General features: G+C 45.3%; 1 protein-coding gene and 1 long non-coding RNA gene across 3 annotated transcripts in view; one reads left to right on the forward strand and one right to left on the reverse strand.

Annotated features, from left to right (window-relative positions):
• Window positions 1-4,588: 4,588 nt before the first annotated feature.
• Window positions 4,589-5,585, forward strand: LOC309560859. Its single transcript, XR_014225529.1, has 2 exons — window positions 4,589-4,712; window positions 5,000-5,585. It is a non-coding gene; the product is annotated as an uncharacterized lncRNA (long non-coding RNA).
• Window positions 5,586-8,198: 2,613 nt separating this feature from the next.
• The window catches only part of TMLHE (trimethyllysine hydroxylase, epsilon), a 122,997-nt gene continuing 118,693 nt past the window's right edge, over window positions 8,199-12,502 (reverse strand). For both annotated transcript variants that reach the window (XM_082262682.1, XM_082262683.1), the window contains exon 9: window positions 8,199-8,399. In XM_082262682.1, the coding sequence (XP_082118808.1) occupies window positions 8,268-8,399 (132 nt within the window). In that variant the 3' untranslated portion in view covers window positions 8,199-8,267. The remainder of the gene's footprint in view (window positions 8,400-12,502) is intronic.

Genomic DNA, 12,502 nt, shown 5'->3' on the forward strand with positions numbered 1-12,502 from the left:
CAGCTGGCTGAGCTAAAAAAGTCTGGTGTTATCCGAGAGTCTCGTAGTCCATACGCTTCTCCTATTGTGGTAGTTCGAAAAAAAAATGGGACTATCAGAATGTGTATTGGCTTTCGGACTTTGAATCGCAGGACCATTCCAGATCAGTATACTACTCCCAGAATAGAAGATGCCCTGCAATGTTTGTCCAGAGCCAAGTGGTTCAGTGTGCTGGACCTAAACAGTGGCTACTATCAAATACCCATGCACCCCGATCACAGAGAAAAGACCGCTTTCATTAGCCCATTGGGTTTCTTCAAGTTCGACCCCATGCCCCAAGGTTTGGCGGGAGCCCCAGCCACTTTCCAACGGCTAATGGAAAATACTGTGGGTGACATGAATCTAGTCGAAGTCCTTGTGTACTTGGACGACATCATTGTGTTTGGGAGAACGTTGGAAGAGCATGAAGCTCTTTTGGAGAAGGTTTTTCAGAGGCTGTATGAAGAGGGGCTGAAGCTTTCTTTGGAGAAGTGTCAATTCTACCAGACGTCTGTAACCTATTTGGGGCATGTAGTGTCTGCTGAAGAGGTAGCTACTGATCCCAAGAAGCTAGAAGCTGTAACCACCTGGCCTCGACCTAGAACAGTAACCGAGCTACGGTCTTTTCTGGGGTTCTGTTCTTACTATAGAAGATTTGTCAGGAATTTTGCTCATACAGCGAAACCCTTGAATGAGCTGTTACAGAAGGAAAAAAATGAAGGAGAATTGCAGTTGGGTGTCAAGGAACCGCACCTGAAGGGGTCTAGAGGATCCAAAGAATCCATTCAAGCTCAATGGAACACCAGATGTGAGCAAGCCTTTTGGAAGTTAAAGGAAAGTCTCACTAAAGCTCCCGTGCTGGCCTATGCTGACCCGTCAAAGCCTTATGAATTACATGAAGATTTTCCTCTGCTTCAAGCAAACCCAAACATTTGGGCATTCACGCAACAGGTAACCAAGGAGAAAAAACAAAATGGAATCCTAAACTGCCCACAAATTGAATGCATGCTCCAAAAATCACTCTATCTTCTCTGCAAAATAATTTAGAAATTGTCATAAAAACAGCAGACAAAGGGGGAAATCTAGTAGTAATAGACAGAATTAAATATGAAAATATGGTCATGGATATTTTAAAAAATCATCAATGGTATAATAGACTATCTAATGATCATATTAATTGCATTACTGTCAAATTTAAGAAACTTATTGTTGGGGCCTTCAATAGGGGGTTAATTGATCAAAAAACCTTTGATTTCCTGAATGTAAAAAATCCTAGAACACCAGCTATATACACACTTCCAAAAATCCATAAAAATGCAACCAACCCTCCGGGTCGGCTGATTATGTCGGGAAATGGCTGCCTAACAGAACCAGCAAGCCAGTTAGTGGAGGAATATCTTCGTCCTCATGTTAAATCTCTCAGTTCCCATATCCAGGACACTGATGATTTGCTACGAGTCCTGGAGGAGATATTTGTCCCTGAAGGTGCATGGCTGGTAGCCTTGGATGTTGAGGCCTTGTACAATTGTATCCCTCACTCTTTAGGGATACGTGTTGTTGAGGAATTTATATCTGAATGTGGTTTGACTGATCGTGATTATAACCTATTTGTCTTACAATTGTTGGATTTCATCTTGTCTAACAATGTCTTTCTATTTGGCCGCTCCCACTTCCTCCAGGTACAGGGAGTTGCTATGGGGACCAGATGTGCCCCCTTCTATGCAAACCTGTACCTGGGGTGGGGGGGGATGGGAGCGTGACCTGTTCGGCAATGATGATCTATTGACTTTCACTAACCATATTTTAATATGGCGATGATTCATTGACAATATCTTTATTATTTGGACCCGCACTAAAGAGCAATTACTAGCATTTGTGGACATTTTGAGACAAAATGAACTAAACTTAAAATTCCCCTTGGCATATAACCAACATACTATAGAATTTTTGGATGTGAAAATATTCCTCAATGAGGATGGTACTGTGGGTTTTTCACTTTACAGGTAACTCTCATCGGGGAATACAATTCTCCACGCTGCCAGCTCTCACCCTACCCCTCTGATTAATAGCATACCATACAGTCAATACCTTAGACTCAAGCGTAACTGTAGTCGAGATTCTGATTTTGAAAAAGAAGCCAGAGCCCTTCAAACTAGGTTAATGGCCAGAGGTTATAGCATGAAAGGTAAATCAAGTTTCTGTCTTGTGCATCACATAGCAACTGAATTTGGTACTTGTGTAGACTGTCATATAGGAACCTTTGGTACTTTATTAGATTATGATACCAAAGACAATTCTAAAATGTATGGCTGTATACAGGTAAAAGGCACATGATCAGCTGGTGATAAACCATTGTAGGCTGGCAAAGAAAAAAAAACAAGCTAAACAGTATTCAATATAGCTTATCCATGATGAGGATAATAGGATTTTACTATAATAGTACACCTACAATTGGAAAGAACAGACAACCAAAGGATATAGAGAGAGAGACCAGGGAAAGCTAGCATTCTAAAAATATTCTGAGGCTCATTCATACATAAACTATGGCTGTGAGCCAGAGCTTTTGACAGTAAAACACTTTAAAAACAATTCAATTTTTATATCAAATCACAATTTAACCTACAGTAGTTATGTTTTTATTAAAAAATTATAATTGTATTTTCAGAAAAATCTAAAATCTGCACTGGAATCTGTCCCAATATAGGGTTCCTGAAATTAACAGCACAGCGAAAATGGAAAAAGGTGGGTCAAGGCTTTAATGCTTTGAATTGTGTGGCTTAACACTGACTATGAGTACAGGAGCCTGCACAGAGGTGACCTCAACAGCGTTCTGCTGCTCCTTTATTGCTAAATCGCAGACCAGGATAGGTCTTTGACTAAGCTAAATTGCATGTATAAAAAAAAAATAAAAACATACAGCACATCTCTTTAATATTACACATTTACCCAAACATTGTAACTGCCTCTTTTGCACAGGAATCACAAGCAGCATGGTCAGCCCTGCCCAGTTCTCCTGCTGGGCCCAGATCACCTCTCCCTCTCCTGATCACAAAATCTGGAAGGTGTTCTGTAGTTCTCTGTAGTTCATGCTAACTGAGCAGGGTTGACGACACTGTTTATGATTTCAGCCCAGATAGTTAGGAACTTATTCCATTTCTGGTAGGATCAAAAAGTATTGTATTTAGCTGCAGAATCTGAAAAGAGCCGAAATGCAGGGACGTATTGCAGAGACGTACTGCATATATATTTTTTTGCCCAGCCAGATTTTTTAACTGCAGAATAGGCTGCAGATTCGGAGGCTGGTTGTGTTGTCTGGAAGGGGTACCTAGATTGCAAGACAGGCTGAATATAGTAACAAAATCTTATGTATTCTGTTGACAGCCGAGCATTGTAGCAGTTGTTCAAACAGATTCTGAGCACCCATTCACATCTAGCTCATGAACCATTACTAGTACTCCTTGTTTAAATAGAGCTGCCAGATGCCAGCTGACCAGATAGGCTACAACCACACTGCCAATGGGTAACATGGCAATTTGCCACAGTAGCCATGCAAAAGCAGGGTCCTGTTTTTCCTTATCTACACCTTTTAAGGGCTTTAACATATTATATTAATTGTTAGTTTAATTAAAAGGACTGTAAAATGAGAAAATAAAAAGTAATGTAATAAAGGAGTACCATGTTCTCTAAAATGTTTGAATATGCGCAACATTTATTTATTTTTTGCTGGATTTTAGTTGTCTATGAGATATTGTCTTAATGACATTTTGGTAGTGTGACGAACGCCCATTTGCTGGGACGTTCGTCACGGGTTATTGGAGGAGTGTGGAGGCCAACCTCCTGCCCACAGACTACGGCCCTGGCTTGTAGGGGAGCGCGGCTCTGGTTGGGGGTGTATGCTGGGGGACTCTTGGAGTACTGTTACTCTGAATTCAAGTCCATGTCACCCCAAGCGACACAGACTTTGGGCCTAAGCTGCATATTACAACAAAGGACTTCACACCATGAGAGACTAATCAGATGCTAATGACATAAGACTCAGCTTTGGTATACTGGGGGGATGTGAACTAACACTTAAGTTATAATAAGGTGTGTTGAAAATGGAGACAGGCAGTCTGAGAGCCTATGCCTTCTGCTTTCAACCGTTTAGAGGTGGAGTGTGTTCACACTTCTGGGAATGCATATTCGGCTATGTTTTGGGCTTGTTGTTTGTTTAATTAATTAATTATGATAATATTGCAGTCTCATTCACCTATTGTTTCTTTCCAGAAGGCCAAGGTATGTTAACTATGTTCTGTATACAATTACATTGGCATATGATAATGAAATCAAACTCATGAGACTGTATATATTGGAAGTGAGTTGGTGAATAAAGTGTCTTTTGTTTTACCCTTCATCAAGCTTAGGCTGATGTTTGGGGGGAATTGAGGGGCCAGGTCACTGCATCATGTGAGATTCTGGAGACCTAAGACAGAAATACTTGGTCCAGGTTTTGGGGATCTGTTACACTGGTGGCAAGCGGTGGGATTCTTCTCTGAATAGATCCCAAACCAGGAATGCAGTGAGGGGCGCAGCAGCATCTCGGTCTAAGGAGAAACTCAGGAGATGGAGCGAGTTAGCCCCCGGGCAGTGTCCCCATATGAGGTGGAGTTCCAGCGGAGACTACAAGACATACTGGCAAAGGAACAGGGCCATATGTCAGCCAAGGACAAGGGGAACTGGAGAAAATATGTAATGCAAGAACTCTGGCACCATGGAAGTAGCACAGCTTCGGCGGAAAGAGAAGCTTTCAAGCACAGCGCAACGCTGGCAGGAACAAGAGAGCCAACGGATGTTTATCCTGGGAGAACAACCCTTGATGCAGTGGGAAAGGCACCTTGAGTGCCTGGTCCAGAGAGAAATTATGCTTGACGACTCGTACCGGGCATTATGGTGGTACGCAGTCCAACGAGACCCTTGGTTGGCAGGAGGCATTCAACCAGAGGGGGAGGGGGGGGGGCTATGATGGCCCAGGCCTGTTGTGGAAGGCCATGGAGGAGGATGATGATTTTGGCAGCCCTGCAATGTCGCGGTTCTGGGCTATTTATTATTACCAGAGAAGGATGCTACCAGTCCAGTTGTTGTTGGAGCTGAGACTAGACCTCATCTACCTGGTTATCATCGAGTGGGGGTTGGAATAGGACTACCAACACCTCCTAGACTTGGTCCAACAGCAGCCAACAGCACTGGGGGTGGAAATGGTCGTGCCCACTACCCAGGACCAGCCAGCATCAGCGGGAGAGGCAATTGTAGGTCCCTCGTCCCACCAGCAGCCAACAGCACGGGGGGTGGAAATGGTCGTGCCCACTACCCAGGACCAGCCAGCCGTACCGGGAGAGGCGATTGTAGGTCCCTCATCCCAGCAGCAGCCAACAGCACTGGAGATGGAGATGGTCGTGCCCACTACCCAGGACCAGCCAGCATTAGCGGGAGAGGCGATTGTAGGTCCCTCCTCCCAGCAGCAGCCAACAGCACTGGGGGTGGAGATGGTCGTGCCCACTACCCAGGACCAGCCAGCATTAGCGGGAGAGGCGATTGTAGGTCCCTCCTCCCAGCAGCAGCCAACAGCACTGGGGGTGGAGATGGTCGTGCCCACTACCCAGCACCAGCCAGCGTTACCGGGAGAGGCGATTGCAGGTCCCTCCTCCCAGCAGCAGGCAACAGCACTGGGGGTGGAGATGGTGGTGCCCACTACCCAGGACCAGCCAGCGGTACCGGGAGAGGTGATTTTAGTTCCCTCGTCTCAGCAGCAGCCAACAGCACTGGGGCTGGAGATGGTCATGCCCACTACTCAGAACCAGCCAGCGTTACCAGGAGAGGCGATTGTAGATCCCTCGTCCCAGAAGCAGCCAACAGCACTGGGGGTGGAGATGGTCGTGCCCACTACCCAGGACCAGCCAACATTAGCGGGAGAGGCGATTGTAGGTCCCTTGTCCCAGCAGCAGAGTGTCTACCCAGCGGAAGAGCTGGCAGCCGGGCAGAACCCCACTGGTATCTGCCCACCAGTCCATGCAGCTTTTGGCATAGAAGGGGTGGATGGAGCCATGGCCACCACCCCTGGATTACAGAGATGCTGGGCAATCGGCCCAGATCCCCAACCCCCTAGTATGGGGGCCCCTGCCACCCTGATTTTGCCCCTCTAGCAACCATGGAATGCCTCTGGAGTGGATTATAGCTGGGGCCCTGCCCAGGAAGACCCCGGATATTTTAAGTGGGACGTAGGGCAGGAGGCCCTCTGGAGCATGGCAGAGCCTGGCAAAAGACACCAGACTAACACAGTTGGTGGTCTGGGGTCTGGTTAGTCTCCCCAGGAGGAGGGAGATATGTGACGAGCGCCCATTTGCTGGGACGTTCGTCACGGGTTACTGGAGGAGTGTGGAGGCCAGCCTCCTGCCCACGGACTACAGCCCTGGCTTGTAGGGGAGCGCGGCTCTGGTTGGGGGTGTATGCTGGGGGACCCTTGGAGTACTGTTACTTTGAAGTCAAGTCCCTGTCACCCCAAGCGACACAGACTTTGGGCCTAAGCTGCATATTACAACAAAGGACTTCACACTATGAGAGACTAAACAGATGCTAATGATGTAAGACTCAGCTTTGGTATACTGGGGGGATGTGAACTGACACTTAAGTTATAATAAGGTGTGTTGAAAATGGAGACGGGCAGTCTGAGAGCCTATGTCTTCTGCTTTCATCTGTTTAGAGGTGGAGTGTGTTCACACTTCTAGGAATGCGTATTCGGCTATGTTTTGGGCTTGTTGTTTGTTGAATTAATTATGAAAATGTTGCAGTCTCATTCACCTATTGTCGCTTTCCAGAAGGCCAAGGTATGTCAACTATGTTCTGTATACAATTACATTTGCATATGATAATGAAATCAAACTCATGAGACTGTATATATTGGAAGTGAGTTGGTGAAAAGAGTGTCTTTTGTTTTACCCTTCATCAAGCTTAGGCTGATGTTTGGGGGGGAAATTGAGGGGCCAGGTCACTGCATCACATGAGATTCTGGAGACCTAAGACAGAAATACTTGGTCCAGGTATTGGGGATCTGTTACAGGTAGCTTACTTAAAAAGGCTGAAAATGGGAGCCAAAGTGGATTTTTCTTTTTTCTTTTACAGTGACTAATCCAATTTCTTTTTTCATTTTGCAGGATACTTTTTAAGTCACTTTAACAACATCTACACTTTTTAAAAAAATAAATAACCCCCTAAAATTAAAAAAAACAGACACCCAGTGGCAACAGTCATTTCACAATGGATACTTAAAACAAAGATAAACACTATTCTGAAGGTGACTTTTTGCAAGCAGATCCCCTCCAAGAATGGCACAATGGCCATAGGCCACAATTTAGCTTTTCATCAGCACTACTACTGTCCTCAGTTTAATCACGGTTTACATAATACTGTATTATTATAGAGGATACACTAGACAGCAGAAGATATGGCCTTGTTTTTGGCCAGCACCATCTAATGCCATGATTCCCAAACTGTGATAAGTACCACTAGCACTACTCAATCTTACTGGTGGTAGGATGATGTGGGCTCAACATGTCTGGGTTGAAATGTCTTCTAGCAGTGAATCAGAGGATGGGAGAGGCACTAGAGAAATACACTTCAGACAGGTCAATAGTTAATTCACACATGGAAACCCCCTTCAAAAGTATACTGCTCTACAAGCAAAACACTGTTGGTATGTTCCCATTGCCAAGATCCTGTGAACACTACATCACTACATTGCTTAGCTACATTTAATGCTTACCTGTAGACTATATTCTGGGGACTCTATATGCATATTTCCTCACTAGTTCATCTTCCTGCTCCTGGCAGGCATTTACTTGTTTATTCTGCTTTGCTGTATGTACCATCTAAACGTTTACTTGTCTCTGATTTTTAGCATTCAGTGACAAATGTTTTAAATAACATGAGTCTAATTAACAAATGCTGCTAATTCTACACTATAAAATAATAACATAATACACAAATTAAAATAGTGAGCTTGTCAATCAATTAAATAAAGCTTGAAGTACCAAAGAATAGTGAGCATTCTGCTAACATTAATTGATCATTCTGCTAAAGAGAAGTCATGTTCCATAAGCTTGGTGGTCCATTGGTCCAAAAAAAAAAAAGATTTACTGATAAAATAGTATGGTGGTTTGGTTATATGGCTTAGTCTTTGCATTGGTCTGGGAGTTCCTGCTTGCTCTTTAAGGCTCTCATGCTTTTAGGCCTAGTAAGCGCGCAATGTTTAGCACATCATCCCTAGTAAGATAACAGCCACAAAGTTGCCTGAAGCCTGTGAAAGATTCCCGTCCATGTAAGACCCTCCAGTTATCAACAAAAAGCACCTGAAAAAAAAAAAAAAAAAAAAAAGAATATTTAGTGGAATTAGTTAGTTACAACCTGACATTAACTAGACATTGCTAAGAATACTGGCTGCACCATGATAGTGCTCCTGAACTTCAAGTCCAATTTAACCCACCACCATGGACCTAAAACAAAAATATCAGCACCTTAAAGTGGAAGTAAACTTCCATCGATTGTTTGTACCTATAGGCAAGCCTATGACCTATAGGTACTGTAAATATGTCCTAAATGTGCACTGTTTAGGACATATTTACTATATATGCAGCCGATGACATCATTGGCACATGCTCGCTGAAGGAACTGCCACCCATGCCGTTTCTTCGGAGCCCTGTGCCATGACCGACGGCATGTGGCTCCGGCCAGTCACACAGCCGGGATCCATGGACCCTGAAAGAAGGCGGGTGAAGATGGATGCGGCCTCCAGCAGTGACAACGAGGGCTTCGTATGCACGTAAGTTTCACATAACGTGCTAGTATGCCATGCTATACAGGGGGTGAGAACAGGTATGCAAAGGGGAGTGCTAAAAAGGTGGTGAAGACAGTTCTGTGAAAGGTGGTGCTATAAAGGGAGTAAGGACAATTATGTGATTTGGAGGGGGGGTGTGCTATAATGGGGAAGAGGACAGTTATGTGAAGGGGGGTGCTATAAATGGTGTGAGGACAGTTATGTGAAGGGGGTGATATAAAGGGGGTGATGACAGGAATGTGAAGGAGATGCTATAAGGAAGGTGAGGACAGGAATTTGAAGGGGGGCTGGGGAATGCAATGTGCAGGGGGACTGAGAACAGTTATATAATAAAAGGATTGTGATGTAAGGAATCTAAGGCTAGGTTAACATTAATGCATACTGCAATTTGGGTATAGGCAGCCCATTTATTTCAGTGGGCTGCCTTATAAGCAGAAAAATAGGTCCCTGACCCTTTTTTTTTTTTTCAATTGCACCATACCAAGCTGCATGGTACTGATGCACTATGCTTTGTGGCACTCGCAAAAATGCGCCACACTTGCCATTGTGCAAAGGTGCCATTAAGAGTCAAACATATGATTAGGACCTTGGCTGGAAGAACATTTTACTGACTAGACCTTCATGATTTTCATTTCAGTACCCCTCATGTAAATACTTGAATATCCATAGGCTGTCTACAGATAGCTTCAATTAGTCTGGTAACAAATTGAAGCCTCCCTTAATTCTTTATAGTATGTACAGACAGTATCCTAGACAAAAAAGGACAAGCAGTAAAAAACGAAACAAAAAAAAAAACAAGATTTTTGTAAGATCTTACTGTAAAATCTTTTTCTCTGATGTCCGTCGACAGACGCAGCCTCATCTCCATGAGTTGAGTGGCTTTATGCTCCTCCCATCAGGAGTAGTCTAGGCAGTAAAAGTTGAATAAACACACCCAGGGGGCTGTCCCTCAAGGCATAAACCCCACTGCACAATCCAGTACATCAATTTAGTTTAAAAGCAGCGAAGACAAAAAACCAACCCCAAACAGAGGGGCGGGTGCTGCGTCTGTCGACGGACATCAGAGGATAAGATTTTACGGTAAGATCTTACAAAAATCTTATTTTCTCTATCGTCTGTCGACAGACACAGCCTCATCTCCATGAGCTGAGAGGGATGTCCCAAAGCAGTGTAGGTATGAGGGGGCGAAAAGCCCAAGAGGCAATCAGCGCTCTAGTAGAATGCGCCTTGACAGGGAAAGGAGGAACCTGACCCTTGATTGAATAAGCCTGAACCGCTATCTGCCTGATCCATCTCGAAATGGTCGCAGCGAATGCCGCCAAAGCTTTGCAAGGACCGTCCGGAAGGACAAAGAGAGAGTCCGACTTCCTGAAGGACTCAGTAACCATCAGATAAACTCTTATCGCCCGAACCACATCCAGAGAGTGCAAGGCAACTTATTTGTGATGTTTAGGCTTAGGACATAAGGAAGGCAACACAATGTCTTCATTCAGGTGAAAATCCGACACCCCCTTAGGAAGAAAAGACGGATTAGGTTGGAGGACCACTTTATCCCGGTGGACCACCAAATAAGGCAAACGACAGAACGCCGCCAACTGAGACTCTACGGGCAGAAGTGATAGCCAGTAGGAAGGCAACCTTCTGCGACATGGAAAGCAGAGAAATCTCCCTAATATTCTCAAAAGGAAATCTCCTGAAGAAGTCACGTGGGCCGTGACGATACATGTAGAGACGCAGGGACAGAGACTGGATGCGGAAGTGCGGCATCACTGACCGCTCGTAACGGACAGCTGTACACACCGACTACTGTGAATTTAAATGTAAGTTGCTATTTTTTTTGGTCAATAAATGTTGTGAAATACTACACCAGAGGAAGTTTTTTTGCTTGTCTGCCCCCATTTGGAAGCACACAGGACATAAACAGCTCCCTCCCTCACCCCTGGAAGGTGGAAGTCGGATAGGATCCAATTTAAATACCCCCTCCCAGCATCCCCTTTGGATACACACAGGAACACGGAATTGACACCATCCAAATGCTGTAACCTTACAGCAGTAAGGTAAGGGTGTAGCACACCCAGAAACTTTGCACATCTCCTTATTACACCCACTGGTTGATTCCTGGAATCACTCACCTGATTTTACACCACCTGATTTGATGCCACTTTCACTGCATGATGATTGAAGCTGCTACAGATCACTGAAAGGACTTGTTTTATGGGATTTTTTTGATTTCATTGTTTATTAGTTTTATACATCATATTATCATCCTACTGTTACGCAGCTGTTGTGCACTTGTCACTTTGTTCACTATATATATTTTGGAGGTACAGTTAGCTGTCACACTGGGACGAAGAGTGTATATGTATTGATGTTCCTGGATTTATATATAATTTTCTTGCACTTAGCACCTTTGTCACAGCCCCAGATAGGTGACCCGTACAGAGGGAGTCAGGGCAGATTTGGCGACATTGATCGTCAACCCGAATTCCTGAAGGGTCCGAATGGTGATGGAGACATTGTCCAGCAGATCTGAATGGGAAACTGCTCGCAACAGGAGATCGTCCAGATACCCCACAATGGAGATAGCTCGCCGACACAACAAGGCCAGCACAGGGGCTAGGACCTTGGTAAAAACTCTTGGAGCCGAGACCAAAGGGTAACGCCACAAACTGAAAGTGCTCCTCTGCCACCGCAAAGCGGAGGAATCGCTGGTGTCCCTCGAATATGGGGACGTGGAGATACGCATCTCTGAGATCGATGGAAGCCATAAAATCCCCCTGATTCAAAGATAACACCACCGACCAAATGGACTCCATTCTAAACTTCTGCACCTGCACAAAGCGGTTGAGAGCCTTGAGGTCTAGGATTGGACGCACTTTGCCCTCATTTCTGGGCACAGTGAACAGGTGTGAATAGAAACCTCAAAAGCGGTCCTGTTGGGGAACCGGCACAATCACCCCTTGAGCCAGGAGATCTCGTACAGCCTCCCGCAGATCCTTCAAACGCTCCGGAGACAGGTGAAGATCTGACTGAAAGAACCTGTCCCCTGGCTGGGACCGGAATTCGATCTTGTACCCGGAACAAACCAGTTTGCGAACCCAATCGTCCTGAATGAAGGAAGTCCAGGGTTCCTGAAAGAAGCACAGACGTCCCCCCACCCCTGAGCCGGGTGAGGGCGCCCCTTCATGCTGACGAGGACTTGTCTGCCGCACCGGACTGACCGGCCTTGGTCTTGCCCCAGGGCTTTTTAGCACCTCCAGAAGATCTGAACGGCTTACCTTTTTCTTGCGCCCCAGAGGAACGAAAAAAAGGTTTGTGAGCATAAAAGTAAGGACCCCGCTTAGGACGGGGTGTCTTACCCTTGGAAGATTGAGGAAGAAGAGTACTCTTCCCGCCAGTCAGTCCCTTGATCAACTCATCCAATGAGTCACCAAATGACCTGTCTCCCAGAAAGGGGAGATCAGCTAAGGCCTTTTTAGAAGCTTGGTCAGCCGACCAGTTGTTCAACCAAACCATGCATCTTAAAACCATGCCCACGGCCGAGACCCTGGCCACCAGGGGAGCCGCATACATAGACGCATCACACAGGAACACCAGAGCCTGGATCACCTGGTCCAA

This window comes from Pelophylax lessonae (genome assembly GCF_965119305.1).
Source record: "Pelophylax lessonae genome assembly, chromosome: 7".
NCBI classification, from domain to species: domain Eukaryota; kingdom Metazoa; phylum Chordata; class Amphibia; order Anura; family Ranidae; genus Pelophylax; species Pelophylax lessonae.